Here is an 18,092-nt window from a genome sequence, read left to right as displayed (position 1 = left end):
AATGTTCGCAGTGCAGATGGGGGCTCCAGGCACTGGGAGACTCTGGAGGGCCTTCTGCATCATCCAAGAGGTAGCCTTAAGGAGCAGCAGCTTAGAACATCTGAGTTTTATCACTCATTCTATAATTATTTGAAAGAATCAGTAAATTCTATTAAACTGAGCATTTCATTACTTAGAAGAACAAATGAATGACTCCTGCTATGGAAAAGTGTTTTCTTTGGGGAATTTTAAAAATGCCTTTAAGTCACCAGTGAATCACTCGTGACAGACACAAATCATAAATGCTTCTTGATTGCTATATAACACAGGAAGCCCAGTCCAACACTCTGGGATGACCTAGAGGCGGGTACGGGGCTGGGTGAGAGGGAGGTTCAAGAGGGAGGGGATCTGTCTGTCTGTCTGTCTGTCTGTCTGTCTGTCTATCTATCTATCTATCTATCTATCTATCGGCTTCCCTGGTGGCTCAGATGGTAAAGAATCTGCCTGCAGTGTTGGAGACCTGAATTCAATCCCCTGGGTTGGGAAGATCCCCTGGAGGAGGGTGTGGCAAGCCACTCCAGTATTCTTGCCTGGACAGAATCCTCATGGACAGAGGAGCCTGGCAGGCTACAGTCCATGGGGTTGCAAAGAGTCGGACACGACTGAGCGACTAAGGACACAACGTGTGTGTGTATATGTATATACACATACACACATATGTATGTATGTATATATACACATATACTTATGGCTGATTCATGTTGTTGTGTGGCAGAAACCAACACAACTTTGTAAGGCAATTATCCTCCAATTAAAAAAAAAAATGCTTCTTGAATGATCTAAGGGTTAGCACCTCCCTAAAATATCAGCAGCTGATTGCCTGATCCTCAGCATGCATAGGCTTGCTATTAGTGCACTCACATAACTCAGGCAATTTAAACAATTAAGAGATGCAGCACATGAAATTCTAGACAACAAGTTAGTATAATGTGTGACTAGGACCAAAGAGAAACAAAATACAGCATATGGTGGTAGAACTAAAATTTTGTCCAAATGGTTTTTTTCCCAATAGTGACAATATTAGTTAGAAATATTATCCTTTACTTGTAGAAGAAATCTTTAATCAATTTTATAAGATACCTTCTGTATTAAAAAGTAAACTTTTAGTGGGCTAAGTTCACCCCCCTGGGTCCTTCACAAATGCCTATCTTGTGATTTTATAATATTATTTTTAACTTCATTAAATATTATTACTTGGGTCATAAGCAATTATAGCAAGATATAAATTTATAAAGTGACACATTTTCAATACCAACTCTATCAACTTATTCCATAATAGCACATTCCATCAAATTAAACTGCAAGATTTCCCACATTTGTTTTAAATTCTATATGTATGGCTTATGAATAGCAATTTTGATGAATTCCAGCTGGCTTAAATATGCAGGCAGACCCTTATAAAACAGATTCTTTTCAATTCTTATTGTATTCAATGAGGCCTATTTTAAGTGGGCCACCTGGTAGGATAAAGAGCTAATAATTCTCCGTCGGAAAAAAAATATGAAAAACAAATCGCCCTGCTAAACTTAAGACCATCTTCACTAACTACATTACTCTACATACCTAATATAAGTGAGAAATAGTTCTAATCTTCTGGAAAAGTTAAATTAAAATTTTAACAAGCAAGTCACCCTATGAACTACTAAATTACTCATTTATCTATTACAACAACAACATTAAAATAGTTTCCACCATGTGTGTATGTTGCCTGGTTTCACAAATCATACACATTTCAGTCTCCCCCTCCACTCCCCACACCCTCCGGTCTCCATCCAGCTGGAATACATCAAGCGCGCAGAAGCCAAGGCAAATGTTGACCCCACCCTCCTCCATCCATTTTAAGGCACCTTCAAAGCCAGAGCACTGATCTAGTTCGGTTTCACCAACAAAGCCAGCCATCCTGCTATTTAAGACTTCAGTTTGGGGTTTTTATAACTGCACATTAACATGAGAGCTTTGATTTTTGGTCAAAAACGTCAGCTGCACTGAGTTTCATCAGACGGTCGTACCCTTTCTGCAGAAGACTCCTCATTATTAAACCATCATCTTTGCTCTCAGTGTTGCTCTCTTTCCTTATAAAAACAACCTCTCTGAACTGTCCAATAACCAGCCCTGAGGAACGTAATATTTCCTTTCCAAAAGGTCAAAAATGAACCGCCACGATGGTAGTCCAAGCTCTGTTCTCTCTGACATTTGCACACCCTCTATCATTTGTGTACTGTCACAGACAGTCATTTCAAAGCACAGAAACACTCTCACCAAGGGCACATGCAGGAGGGGAGTGGGGACTGAAGAGACAGAGGAGCTGCAGGAGGACAAAGAACTTACTTTGTTGTTCCCCTGTGCATGTAGCCGCAAGGAAAAAAAAAAAAGAAATATGTTAAACAAATTTATTTTAAAATCATGAGGTTTTTCATGCTAGATCAAAATCAAAATAAGTAACTCTTCACTGACATCCCATTCATACATACAGCACCCAAAACTCACGGACGAGTCAAAGATTCTACTTACATTAAGGGAAGTCATACATTTATAACACTAGAAAATTATGACAGAGATTTCCCCCTTTCTTTCTACTTGAAATACTTGAAGTACCGGGAACCTGGCCAAAAAGCATTGGTTTGAATTGGTAATAAGTGAACTGTTAGCATGAAAGGCAAAGTATTTAGTATGTCGGCTTGCCCTTTCCTGACAGCCCCTCCTCCAACATGCCAAGCAGTGGAAAATTTCATCAGCCAATGCATTTTTAAACAAACACTGCATCCTTGGTTTCAAAGAAGGTGGGGGAAAAAAAAAAAGAAAAAGAGCAGAGGAAAGGAGTGAGTGATTCTGGGGAGACAGGGCAAGCAGACCACGTTACAACCTCCATCTGTACCATTCCTTTATTTCATAAATTACGAGTTTGGTCTTGGGCTGGCATGGGAAGTGAAAACTGTATAGTGGGGAGGAAGCCAAAATAAACACTGGTCCACATTCAAGAAAATGGGTCTGGAAAGGTTAGTCACAAAAATGTAGTCGTTTCTAAAAGGGACGTTCTGGATAGAGACACAGAGAGCAGCCAGCAACAGGCAGCAGGCAAATGGCTGTCTTGTTTCAAACTGGAGCGGCGGGAGTATGATTTATATCAAACAATTTAACCCACATATGGCTTAAAAAAATAAAACGGTGATTCATTACTCCCAGGGCAGCCTGAGTCCTTGCAAGGTCAGATCCTGTGGGGGAGACGTGATGCGATATGGGCAGGGAACAGATCTGAACTCTCCTCACAAGGGGCCCAGGAAGAATGTCTCTCTCCACTGAGATGCAGAGTGGAAGAGAGCTGTGAGTGGAGTGTGTGCCTGTGTGGAGAAGCCTGAGCACAGGGTGTGGAGTAACAGGCTGGGCTGGAGATCTGGCGTTTAGTTTTAAGAGAGGATGTGTGTGGGGAAGTCATACATACAAAAGTTTTCTGGAGAACAGTAAGGGAATGATTGCAGGAGAGTTTATTTTCTGGAAAACAATGCCAGCTGGTGACTCTGGGTAGGGGGGGGCGGGGGGCGGGCGGGGAGGAGGATGTCTAATTCAAGGACCATCGAGGCCATCAAATTGAATAAAAACGTAAATTTAAAGACACTGATAAAACAGCATAGAGAAGATTGCTGACATTGTGAGTGGCCGTGATATAACCATTAACATCCCTGGCTTATATGAGACATAAAAAATGGTACCAGAATGAATGAAATCAGGGGAAAAGGAGTCTTTTGTAAAGACTATGCCAATGGTTCAATAAGACAATAAAGATCCCCAGAGAGAACTTTATCAGGAATAGAATACTATTTTAGAGAATAATGGGACTTTGGTTCTCCAAAGAAATGCAATAGTGCTGAAAATACCTCAAACAGATGGGGTTTATTGCATTCCACAGCAGTGCAGCTTTTGATCTACCAAATAAGTTTCAGGAGTTCAACCAAGTATTTTTGCACATTAGGGAATGGCTGGCTTCCCTGCTCGGTGGCAGATGGTTCTGTTTGTAGTGGCAACAGTGATGTCACCGAGTAGGGGGCCTTAATCCTTAAATACGAGAAACATACAAGTGAAAGAGGTGATGTGGCTTTGCCATTTCTTATTTCCTTCAATCATTTCCCCAGTTGTCTATTCTGAGAGAGGCATAGCAGTCATGACTGGTGAACTGTAAATTCTCTGTAATTCCTCCACTACTCTGTATGGCAGCATTTATATTTAGAAAGTCCCTTCATTGAAAAAAAACTAAACTATTGGTCATGGAGCTGCTCTAATTTCTGTGGGAAGCACTGTTGAATAAGCTAAGAATAAAGTTATGTGGAGTGGGATGAATATGGGCGTTTTCTATCTTGTACACAAGACTGCTGAGTAAATACATGGGAGTGGTCATCACCATATTAATAAATACTTACAGGGCTCTGTGTCCATTCCTCTCCTCCCCCTAGAGTGAAACAGACACCTTCTCCCTGATTTGTTATTTGCCACAGAGAAAGATTCGGTTGTAAAGTCTATCCAAAAGGACTTTCTCATATCCTTAAGAGACTGCATTATGGGATGGTTTCAACCTCCAAGGCAGTCCTTAAAAGCATGAATTATGACTGGGAGAGTCCTGACTTCAGAGGTATAGTGAAGTTCCAGGGTGCTTCTGTTTCTACTGTCTAGATGGTATATGATTTCTTAAGAGATGAAAAATGACAGTTGCTCTGTGACAACCTAGGAGGGTGGGATGGGGTGAGAGGTGGGAGGAAGGTTCAAGAGGGAGGGTCATATACCTCTGGCTGATTCATGCTTATGTATGGCAGAAACCAACCCAATATTGTAAAACAATTGGCCTCCAATTAAAAATTAAGTTAAAAAAGAAATCATCTACTAGACAGGAGGACCATCTGTCTATATAGCTAAAAAAAATAACTCTTGGAAAAACTTCTGAGGTGTGTGTCTTAACAGATACACAAAACTGAATTTGTACCACATCTGTTTCTAGGCTACGCAGAGATTTGCAGCTGCACCTTTCAGACGGCCAGAATCTGAGGGGAGGAGGTTCGTGGACTCTCATTTCCCTGACAGCTTCTATGGCTCACTCCTGACTAAATGATGGAGACTTTGAGACCAGTCTGTCCACAGGGCAGCATAATCCCAAGGCTCTCCTAAACAGTTTGGTATCCTCAGCCAACAATTGGGGAGATTCTCCCCAAATCTCACTGATAGTTTGCAAAGAAAAGGGAACTACAAATCTGAGTACAGCTTCACGGACACAGTAATGATAGTCAATATCAATATTAAAGTCTACATGGCACTGAGTACTTTCTTCCAGGTGAAGGCACCAAGCTGGATGTGGTGTGCAATAGTATTCATTTAATCCTACAAAATCATTACGAGGAAGAAATTATTATTTTGAGTTTAAAAAGAAATAAAAAACCAGAGAGTGAAATAAGTTGCCTAAGCCACATGGCACATAAATGGAAGGGTAGGGGTTCCAACACAAGTGGATTTGACTTCAAGCCTACCTAACTTCAATGCACAGAAGAATCTGGAATTTCTTCATGTTTATATATAAAGTCATATTGTGAGCTGACAAAACTGTGCCAGGAAAATCAGCCATTTGTTATATGACATTCTTTAGGTATTTAATTAAATTCACACTTATTTCTATTTACACTTAGAGGAAAAATTTATGTACATGGATCATAATATTATTAAAGTTTTAAAATTATGAAATTGTGACCTGTAGCTATTGATACACACACACACACACACACACACTTTTTGATGCTGCTTAATCTTGATGGGGAAATGGTGCAGAACAAGAAAGGGAATAAAGTGTTGGATAGAGAGGTTAGTCATAATCTTAGCAGAGGAACTCATTTTCAGGGGGACTCATTTTCAGTCCCTACTCCTGTTTTAACTTTCCCCAAATCTTTGAGGGAATATCTCATCAGTAAAAAACAAAAACAAAAAGCTATTAATCCCTTTAGAAACAACTTCACTTTGAAACTATGTAAATTCCTATGTACTTAATTAATTTCATACTTATATATTTCATACTGAGTGTAATTTCAATTTAGTGGCCAAAGGAAATAGAAATAAAAAATAAAATTCTGTTAAATTCAAATTCAGGTTTAAATATATTTTAAAAATATTCTTGCTGCTCAGAAAGCTCAGGTGATGGTAGAATGCCAGAGTTCTGGGTCAGAGATATTATGTCTACATTCACAGAGTAAGTCAGTGGCATAGTGGGAAAGTAAACTCAGGACTCATTTCCATTTTAGGGTCACATACCACGATGCTCAGATAAGAAGTCTGCATTTAGCTTTAGGTCCAGAAAGTTTAAGAGACCAGAAAGTAATTAGAAAATGAACATGGTAAAATAGAATATATCAATGATTAGAAAACAGAAGGTAATTAGAAAACATACATGGGAATATAGTTGGGCTGTTGTGCTTTATATAGATAACCACCAGTTTTTTTATTCACATTGTACAGTAGCTATTTATTTGCATCTCTCTCTTCCACTAGACTTGGAACTCCTATAAAGTAAGAACTGCCTCCTTTTTCTTAATCTTTGAATCTTCAGAGTCCACATAACAGTGATGGATGAAGGGAAGGAAGGAAGTGGGAGAAGATGGAAGGAAAGGAAAGAAAGAAGAAAAATTTGTAGAAAACCCCAAGAGAAATGACCTAAGAGCCAGAAGGAATAGAGTAGCAGAATATTATGACATAAAAAACATTTCACCATGTGGACATGATGGAAAAAGATATGATGAGGAAACGCTTGTTATAAAAAAGTATTCAACCTTAGTTTGGACAAAAAAAATTATTCTAAACATCAGTTCATCCAGATTTGCGTGATGGATATTTATCTAAATGAATCCAAACTTATACAATTTAGAAAAATGACCTATGTAGAATTTTTTCCAGTTAGAATAGAGATGTCTCATGTAAAAAGCAAAACTTTTTTGATCTTGACTCATATACATGTATGACACATGAATGTTTCATTATTAGGGTAGGGGTTGACTGGTTTGCTGTTGACTTAATGGTTTAGTGATACAAAAACAGAAACATAAGAAATTCTAAAAATTTACTTAGAAAGAGCCATGTGTTATTAGGTTACTCTGACTTGTCAGATTTTTCTAAATTAAGAATAGTTGTACCTAGAAGTATCACTTCCCCCAAACCTAAGATTGCTCTAAAATGCAATGTTTAGATAAGCACCCTACTTAGATTGCTTTCACTAGTTAGCTGCCACTGAAACATCTGAAAGTCAAGCAACTGTGTAGTATAACCTGCAGAACTACATGGTGCAGAAGAAATGCAAATATTGTTTGTGATGAAAGCTGAGAAAAGCAATGTTCATGGCATACTGCCAAGTTTAATTTCCTGTCATGTCTTTGGCATGTGGTAAAAAGCCCCTTTGTCTCGACTTTCCAAACAATAGTAGCAAATGTATGTTAATCAGCAAATAAAAATGATGTAAAAGAATCAAAACAGTTTGTGTAGGACAATTCTAGATTTGCTTAAAATTTAGCATTCTAAGAAAAAATAGCAAATATTTTATTGAGTATCTCCTTTTGTGTAGAGCTATGAATACATGAAATTTCAGGTTTGTAAAAACAGTTCACAGAGGGAAGGGTAATTTTGCTTTCCCAAGACAGTATTTCCCTCACAAGAGAGGCATTGCATAATTGTTTTTAATAGCAAACTTGTCAAGTACATTTAAAATAAATTTAGTTGACAAAATCATGACCTAAGAAAACATTTTCACAAACATTACAGTTTCTTGGAAGGAAGACACACACACACACATATACACATGCAGACATTTTATATAACCAAGCACATTTAGAAGACAAAAAATATCATAAAGTCTTCACAATCACACTGGGACTATATTATAAATATCCACAATATTTTAACTCTCTTGTACTTACTTACATAAGTAATCTACAATGAAAATAATAATCATCATCATAAATAAAAATGGAGTGCTAACTTATGTTTACCCTGTCCAGTGCTTTCCCTACATTATCTCACTTAACCCTGTCAACGATGCCGCAGATGATTCTTGTTACCCCATTTTAGACACTGGAATCTTGAAAGATAAAAGGGCTATACAAGCTTGTAGGTGAGCATCAGAAATTTCAGTTTACATAGTTTGATGCTAAAGCCTGTGCTTTAATCCCACATGCTGTGCTGCTTCTCATAACACTCAGCCATAGCAACCTTATAAAAATGTAAATCTTATCATGTCACTAACTGGCTTGAAACCCTCCAATGGCTTCCCATCTCACCTAGAATAGAGCACAAATGCTTGTCACTTCCTTCAAGGCCTATGTAATCTTGCCACTGACCACTTCTGGAAATTATCAAGTGCCTTCACTTGTCCAGACACACTGTAACTCTTTGGTGCTCTAAGACATTGAGCTGGCTTTGTACTTGCTAGCCCTTTGCCCTGAGCACTCCCCATCAGACACTCACATCATTTACTTTCCCACTTCTTTCAGGAGCCTACTCCAATCAAGGGGGCTTTCCCTAATTACCTTTACTAAAATAAAACTCACTTGATCTTCATTCTCACAGTCTGTCCCTTTAATTTTTTACAGAACTTATCATTCTAACAAATAACAGTTTACAGTTACACAGTTATTCATCCACTCTAATGTCTGTTCCTTGAGGGGCAGGACCTCACTGTTCACTTCAGCATCACTAGTGTCCAGAAAGATAGCTGGCGAAAAGCACAGGCTCAGCAGGCTTTTACAGAATGAATGAATAAAACATTAAGTATATGTGCATTTTTTAATAGAGAACATTTGTAACATTAAACACACAGCCGTCAATGGATAGGACAGAGTAATAAGTAACTATTAGAACTAACAACAAAAATCAAAGATACAGAAGATACCCCTAACCTACATATCACCTGGAAAGAGTCTGGTTTCACCCCATTTGGAGGGCACAGGGTGTGTCATGGGGATTCAGTGTTTTAGGTACTAACCAGACAAGTGGAGGTAGAGATGGGGCTAAGAGGTCTACATGAAAACTAAAATAACAGCAAAGAAGAGAATGTTTTGGCACGAATCTTCTATCCTGTACCTCTGGAACTCTGTTAAATTCCAGTGTAACCTCAGGGATATGGTCAGGTCTGAAATCCCCTCCAGATGCTTCAGTTGTCGCACAATGTGCTCACATCTCAGACTTTCCCTTGAGAAGACTTTATACCTATTTGGGGCCGAGAAATAACCCAGCTTGTGCATGGGCAGTCGTATAAACTAATCTACGGCTAATCTAAGGGCCACAAAGGTCAAGATGAAGTAAATCCCCCCAAGCTCAGTCTCGGTGCTTAACTTCTAGGGGAAACCTGGCTAGTACAATATCTCAGGGGTAGCAAGGAAGCATTGAGAACCACACATCTGCAGAGTCTGTTTAATGCTGAGTGTACATATGTTGGGTGGGAATTCTGAAGTTTAAATCCAGACTAGTCTGTGTAATATTACATTTTCCAAAGAACACAAATAGAAGATCTGTTTATTAACTTGAATGAGAGAAGTGTCTCCAAGACACTTGAAGTATATTAATAAAGATAAGTGGGACTAGCAATATAATATTTTTTGTTCTTTTTTTACTTACAGTGACATTAACCAGAGTTTAATTTTGGATACTGGTACTACAGACATAATGAAAGGAGGTAGCTTTTCATAAAAAATTATATTTTAAAGAATATGAAAAAGTGTTATGACTAATAATATATATACTATGACTACATAAAGAATGTTATAAACTGCTTAAATGAATACTATAGAATAGTATACTGTAGAATAAATAAAAAGGAAAATAAAATTTTAAATTAAAATAGAAACTCTCTCATGCTTTGAGATTACATACATACATTAGGTTTTATGGCAAAGTTGGGCATTTTCTTTAACAAATATACTGGTAAACTTCTTAAAATAGAAGTCTAATGGATAAAAAGAAATATAAGCAAAGTAAAAAGTTAAAACTATGCCAAATTAATTAAGTCAACTGAGAACTAGTTCCTTCAGCATAAAGTATGTTGAATTATGCTTTCTCAAACACGGTTACTAATTTAAAAATAAGAGATCAATCCACTTACTAAAGATTTATCAGGATAAACTCCAGCTCTCAGTAGAGATGCCTTCCAGCTGTCTACATCCTCCTGCGAATCACATGCCAGCTCAAGGAAGCGGTAGTCTTTGTATACATTCCTGGAGTTAAAAAAAAAAAGAAAAAATCAAGCTTTTTAGTTTTGAACCAAAATCAATATGATTTCATATCCCTACAGACAATGATGATACAAATGACAGTCCAAGTGGAGGGCTATCTAACAGTCATTAATGAAGAACAACAATCTATTGCATTTAAAGTAATTAAAAAGCTCCTATATGTATGTATTATACAATTAAAACACCCTCATAAAAAGAACTGAGAGTCATCCTGCTAAGCAGCAGAAAGAGAAGGAACTATAAATGCTCTCAGTATGACTCACTGAGTGCCAGCTGATGGGGGACTGTTCTGAGGGGAACGGACTTGCCATTGCCTAGTAATTATATAAGTTTGCAAAGTTAATTTAAAAGTCTAAATGGCTCATAAAATTTTTGAATTATGGCAATAATCTCAAAAGCTAAAAATTCTATGCTGGATTCAAATCAGAAATGCTCATCAATATTGTGAAAAGGAAAGAACATTAACCAGTATTTAACAGAGTAAATTGCCTATGAAGTTCATATTTATAACTGGGTCAATATTATAATTTTATATGTCCTTTCCTAATAATAAAATAATACACAAGATGTAATACTTGAATAATTTGGAAACTAGATAAAAGTATAAAACTGGATACAATCATCCATTTTCTACTATTGACAGATAAACTTATTTCTTTATATTCTTTTCTTCTATGCATTTTTCATCCAGTTGATGTTCTCTCAATTTTGTGTCCTTTTCACTTACTAGCATATCATGGTCATATACTTATGCTATTACATCTTCATAAATATCAAATTATAATGGTATAATATTCATTAACATAAATATATGATAATTTTCTTGACTTTCTAACAATAAGTAATTTCCTTTATTTGCAATCATAAATAATACTTTACTACATATTTTTATCCATAAGCCTTTGTCTTTCTACCTTACTATCATTATTTTCTGAGGATAGATTCCTATAAATGGAGTTACAGAATCATTTTTCAAGACAATGATACATAAAGATAATTCTAGCCATTTTTCCAGAGAATATAATTCAATTTAGACAGATACTAGCAAGGTACAAGATTAACAATCCTTTTCTCTTCTCTCTCCCAAGGTGTTCTCATTCATGCCCAAGAGTCTCAGTTTACACCTAATCCAGATGACTTACATATTTACATCCCCTGTCTAGAGCTGCCCCAGACTCATACTGCTCATTGACTTCACTTTAATATCAAAGGCACCTTGACGTGAACAACTGAACTGGTGGTTTCCAACTTGATGCTCCCATTTCATGCAACATCAGCATAATGCCTATAATTTGGAGGCACCGTGGACATCTTCCACACTCTCATTTACCTCCTTAGATTTTATTACCTAAAAGTGTACAACCTGTAGAGTGATTATCATCTTATTACTCTCTCTCTTTGGGGCTATTTCAATAGCCTCCTCACTGGTCTCCGAGCATCACTTGGACACTTTAAATTTGTTCTCTCCTGGGAATTTTTATTATCTTCTGAAAATGTGAATCAGATATTTTTACCTCAGTTATAAAACACCCCAATACTACTTGCTTTTAGGAAAAGACCACTTGCTATCATAGCCTACAAAGCCCTTCACAGTCCAGCCCACCATGAACTTCCTCTCTAGCTTCTTTTCATGCTCTGTTCTTTGCTTTTTCTGCCATGCTTACCATTTACCTCCTCAAATATGGCATGTTTACCCCTAAAGTCTTTGAATAAACTGCTATCTCTGTCTGCAGCTCTCTGTCCTTCCCTCACTACACAGTTAACTCCTACTCTTTCTTGGTATCTCAGCTTAACCATGGCTTCTTCAGACATTACTTCCCTGAACGACAGGAGTCGTTCCTCTTTCATACATTTTTCATATTTTTATTTACCTTTCCTTGATAGTACTAATCAGAGCTGTGATTTCAGTATTACATGTGGGTTTCTTTTTCTCTCTCTTTTCTATTTAATTTTGATAACACCTATCTTCCCAACCAGCCTATAAGCAGTATTAAGTAGTGTATCAAATATATCAATTTATGCTCATCATTATATTTGCAAAGGATTCAGAAAGATGGTGGCTTCAGTGTGCTTTGTTTCCTCTCTACTTCCAACTCAGGTCAAATACATCCTCTTAAGTCAAGAAGACATTAGGACTGGTAGTCTGGTAGAGGGTGTGAGCTAGATAACTGCTGTGGTACTTTCTTGCTCTGGGATGAAAAAAAACTTTGGGACCATAGCAGGAGAACTTTAAGACAAGGACTAGCATGTAGAAGCCCCTTAGTAGAGCGAACCCTCAATAATCATAGGACTGCTGAGTGTTCTCAATCCTCTGGCTGTAAGGAAGTATGGAAGGACTTTTTTTCTGTAAGGAAGTAGGGAAGGACTGAGTTTTTTCTAATCTAGTGAGGAAGAAAAGCTCTCTCCAGGTGTTTCAAAAGGAACCTGATAAATTGCTCACTTCTGGCCATGAAGACTTCGATGTTTGTTCCTCCCCACACTCACGGGACCAGTTCACTTAAAGTATCCACCAGTTGGATCTGTGCCACCATGAGCAAAGGAAAATAAAAGGACATGCACTGAGGTCTAACAGCCAGAGGAAACAAAGAATAAATAAGGCAACCAGAGCAGTCTATCAACAATGGAGAATGGTTGGGGGTTATAAACTAATAATAAGTATTTGAAGAGGTACAAGAGAGCATTAAAAAAGACTTATAGGACTAAGAAAGAAAGACTTTTAAGTTAAGATGTTGAGTAAGTTGAAGGAAAGGATGATGGATCTTGAGAATAGAATTAGTAGATTTTAAGATTCAGTAGGAGAGTTAAAAATATATAAAGAAAGAGAAGTGTGGAGGAAAGAACCAACTAACCTGTAAATAATAGGAGGTCCGAAAAAAGAAATGGAAGATAGGAGGAGAAAAATAATTATAAAACAGAAACTATTTTTTAAAAAGAAAATTTAGCCTGATTTTTAGAAAGACTGAAATCTGTACATTGAAAACACTGTTTCAGGTAGAATTGGTGAGAAAAGATATGACACAGGCATGTGCTAAAATGAATCTTGGGTTTTGAGATAAAGAAAAGTCTTCTATAAAGAAATACCAAGTTGCTTAAAAAGGAAAAAGAATTAGACTGGCACTGAACTGAGCATTCAAAAGGTAGAAAGCAATGAAATAATATTCAAGGATTCTTAAGAGGACTGCAAACTCAGAGTCCCACATCCAGCCAGGTTAGAACCACATGCCCAAACTTGAGGGTGATCCTAAAGCAGTATTAGGATTACAACAACACTCAATGAACCTATAGAGAATGTTCAAGGTGAAGAAACACTAAGAGAAGAGAAAACACTGGTGAGCAAAAAAACTTGTCATATTCAGAGTCAAATCAAAATAAAGAATGATAGATCATCTAAGACCTGCAATATAAGGACTCAATACAAACTCCTAAAGTAGAAAAGTTCTGCAACAGAAATTCAAATAGTCTAAAACTTGAGGGAGAGTGAAAGGAGATAAAGATATGCCCAAGTTCTCCTCTGATGGATGCAGGGGTGAATAGTGGAGAAGTAAAAGATCCCAGAGTTCTCATATTGTTGGAAGAAGTGGGTAAGAAGAGAAGTAGGAGAAGAAAGTGTCTTGAGAGAGAAATATTTGATAATTTGCCTCATGGAATAATAGGGCTATGTACTGATGAGTTTAAATATTAATAAAATAAAAACTATAGTAGAACTCCCCAATTTAAAAAAAAATACAAGGAAAATTAATAGCCTCTTGATAAAATCAATAGAAAATTAAGAAAAGATACAGCAGAATAAGAAAATTTAATGATAGCAATAAAATCAAGTATATTGATTACCAAATTAATAAAAGTAAACTGAATTCTGTCAGCTAAACAGTTAATGTAGGTTAAAAAAATAAAGCCCAATTTTATGTTATTTGCAAAAATAAAGGAACAAGTAAAGAGATATCAGGCAAACAGAAAACAAAGAAAAAAATCTGCATTGAGCAGCAATATTAATATAGGCAAGATAGAATTTCAAAGTACTGAACAGGATAAACAGAAATATTATATAATGATATAAAGTACAATTTATGAAGACTGGAAAATACTCTTAAACCTGTTTGCACCAAGTAACATAGTAGACAACTAAATGAAGCAAATGTTACTTAAAAATGTAAGATAAACTTGATATACCTATTGCATATAATTAATTAAAGTATAAATATGGAAAGCTTTTAATACGGTTTTTTCAAATTAAACATAGTGGATAAAAGATAAGTAAATGCACGAAAGAAATAAATAATACAACTGATGAAGAAAATTTAATAGATTCCTTTATCATTTAAGAAGATAAAGACTGTTTCATCATCAACAAATCATTTACAAAAGTCTGTCATATACTTGGATTTGTACATATATGCAATATCAGCTTTAAGAAATTTAAAAAAATAGAAATTTTGTTAATCACATTTTTTGGTCATAAAGCAAAAAAAAACAGAAAAAATGAATTTCTAAAAAGAAGACTCAAGAAAAAAAAGCACATTCTTAGATAATCTTTGTATCACAGAAGAAACAAAAACAAAATTATAAATTATTTAGAAAGCAATTAAAAAATATAGATACATCATACCCAACCAATGAAGTACAACAAAGGCTGTGCTTTGGAAAATTTATGGCTTTAAATATGCTCATCATTTAGAGAAAAAAGATAAAAATGTTAATATTTATCTATAGAAAGAAAGGAAATTAACAGATTAAAGCCAAAACTAATAAAATAGGAAATATTAAGATAATATAAAGGATAAAAACATCCATGAGTATTTTCCTTTTAGTAATAGATAATGAATTTATGGTCTTAACTAGGGGAGAAGACAAAAGTAATACAAGATCAAAAATGAGAAAGGATAGAATACATACCCACAAATATATGAGATTGAGAAAATTAGAATCAAATACTTTATGCGATCCTATGTCAAAACTAAGAACCTAGAGATAATTAATAATATACTAAAAAATATAAATCAACAAAATTAACTTAAGAAGAGTTGGAAAATTCAAGTGGTTTTTACAAAACACCACAAGAATTAATAAGATTCTTACTTAAAAGACTAATATTGACTACAGGACAAATTACAAAAATCAATGACTTTTCTCAATACTCCCAATAACTTTGAAATGGAAAAAGTACTCCATTCATATTAGGAGAAAGCCTATAAAACACACAAAAATAAATTTTCTTAAATTAAAACAAATATAGTGAGTGAAGTCACTCAGTCATGTCCGACTCTTTGCGACCCCATGGACTGTCGCTCACCAGGCTCCTCCATCCATGGAATTTTCTAGGCAAGAGTACTGGAGTGGGTGGAAAGGCATTTTGGATGGGGTGATTTGATTACACTATCATCCTAGTTCTTACTAAGTGACTAGTGCTCATGAGTATTCAGTAAATACTTATTGAATAATGACTACCCTCACACCCTTAAAAATATTGACTATCATCTTCAGAATACCTCTGCAAATAATTTTATAATTGAAAAATTATTCTCCATCAAAGTTCTAATACCTTTGCTAATGGCTCAGATGGTAGTTTGCCTGCAATGCAGGAGACCCAGGTTCAGTCCCTGGGTAGGGAAGATCCCCTGGAGATGGGAATAGCTACCCACTCCAGTATTCTTGCCAATGGGAGAATCCCATTGACAGAGGAGCCTGGCAGGCTACAGTTCATGGGGTCACAAAGAGCCAGACAAGATTGAGAGATGAAGCATGTCAAGGAGGTTGGGCATTTTTATATATTTATGGAAATGGTGGTTCTTTGTTCTGATTTCATTATATGCTTTTTGTACATTACTGTAATAATTTCTCTTTTTTTAAAATTGCATTTGCCTGACATATCTTTGTCTCTTTTATATTTTTGCTTTTATCTATTTGTTGTAGTTTTTAAAAGAAATATCTGTCATAAATGCTAACCTTAGAGTAGGCTTTTATTTTTCATCCCAGTTTGAAAATCACCTTCTACAATCAGGAAAATTTTAATCATGTTTATTTCTCGCCTTTGTTATTTCCTTTCTTTTTTTTAGTGGTTTTCAGTTCTACAGGTATATGACTATATTAAAAAGTTTTCCAAATCATTCTTGAATTCATTTTTATATATAACATTTAGGAACAAAATCATAATTCTTGGTTTCTTAAGGGATTTAGAAGCTTTTACTTTCCATAATATCTCATGACATTTGCAAATCTGTCTAGAAATACAAACCTAGAAATTATTCCTGAATTATTGTTTTCATATCTTTGAGGCTCCTTTTCTCTTTCTTTCCTTTTGTATTCAATTTTGTTGCACTAAGCAATTATTTAAATGGAACTCTACACATTCAACTTTAATAAATATATCATCAGGCATTTTCCACCTGGACTTCTCTATTTGTAAATTCTCACTTGGGTTCATTTTATGAGTTGGCTCAAAGTAGAGTTGGATATCTGAATTTTTGGTTGGGGCAGTCTCCACATTTCTCACATTGATTCAGTGAGTAAGTGAAGAAATTTCTGGCTTTTTTTGTTTATTTTTTTACTGTGTAGCTCAATTTTCCTTAATCAGGGTAAAGCATGCACTAGTCACTCAAAGGATTTCAATCTAGTTCACTCCATGAGTCTTGCAAATAGTTGATTGACATTTGCACTCGAGTGCTTGTGAGACTTTCCAACTCTGGTATGTATGACTTTTTTTGGGTAGAGTGATGGATGGAGAAGGGTAAAAGAGAAACTTCTAAGTTTTTACCCTCTTATAAGAGAAACCATCTCCTTTAATATCCATAGCAACTCTGTGAAATTGATCATAAAGCTGTTTTACAGTTAAGCAAAATGAGACTGAGAGAGATTAGGTGACTTTCCCCAAATCACATAGCTAAGAGATGGCACCACCTGGGCCTACCACATTCCTTGGCATACAGCCTTTGTGAAACAAATAGCAGTCCAATGAATGAACAAATGTATCAATGAATAAATGAACTATGGAATGAATTGGACTGGGCATATTTTTAAAACCACTTTTTTCATTTTTGACTGGATTCTTAACTTTCTAAAGAAAACCTAAAATTTAAAAAGTTTGAAGAGGCAAACTACAATAAGTAGAATGAAAAACTTAATTAAATTGGGGTATATTTAAAGTAAATATATCTTCCAAGTATGACAGTTTATTGTTGGAAAATCTGAAAGGTCATATCTTTGCTACAGAGCAGAAAGGGTAATGGATTATCTTGGTGGAATCAAAATTCATCAGCTTTTAATTTTCTAATTATTTCTATAAAATAGCTTTTAGTTGCTACTTAGGTTTATATCTGAGGCATTTCCACTGCACAGTATGAGTTACTTTAAGATGTAAAGGTGTGGGGAAGGCAAAGTTGGACAAATGCCATGGGAGTGCTTGGCCAGCTGAAGAGCAGTAGAGACTTTCCACACTCTCTAAGCAGATCTGAAGAATTCAGCTTTGGCTCATTCTTACTGACCTTTCTCCGGAGTATTTTCTTTCAGGGGCTCTTCACATGGAAAATTTTGATTTTTTTTTCCTTCTAAGGACAGCCAAATTCTTGAGAGGGAAAATAATTATCTGGTTGAAACATTAGAAGAGGGTCAAAGGCTTCTGGTGGCTTTGGCTGCCTCATTTTTACCCATTTTTGAAGCCTCATCTTAGGCTGTGTCTAGACATCCAAAGAGAGTTGGATACAGGTCTAAAACACTGAATTGAGCTGATTTACTGGAAGTCTCATAAATTTTGTGGATGCAGCTTCCAGGGTCTCACCACATGCTGTAGCTATATAGATAACCCACAGCAATTTGTAC

The 18,092-nt window shown here is 35.9% G+C and overlaps 1 protein-coding gene across 7 annotated transcripts in view; it reads right to left on the bottom strand.

The window, feature by feature from the left end:
• Positions 1 to 18,092, bottom strand: part of DNM3 (dynamin 3) — a 635,765-nt gene that overhangs the window by 104,767 nt on the left and 512,906 nt on the right. For all 7 annotated transcript variants that reach the window (XM_061160332.1, XM_061160330.1, XM_061160334.1 and 4 more), the window contains one exon: positions 10,151 to 10,262. In XM_061160332.1, the coding sequence (XP_061016315.1) occupies positions 10,151 to 10,262 (112 nt within the window). The remainder of the gene's footprint in view (positions 1 to 10,150; positions 10,263 to 18,092) is intronic.

Source organism: Dama dama, chromosome 14 (assembly GCF_033118175.1).
Source record: "Dama dama isolate Ldn47 chromosome 14, ASM3311817v1, whole genome shotgun sequence".
NCBI classification, from domain to species: domain Eukaryota; kingdom Metazoa; phylum Chordata; class Mammalia; order Artiodactyla; family Cervidae; genus Dama; species Dama dama.
This window is presented reverse-complemented; position numbering and strand designations above follow the sequence as displayed.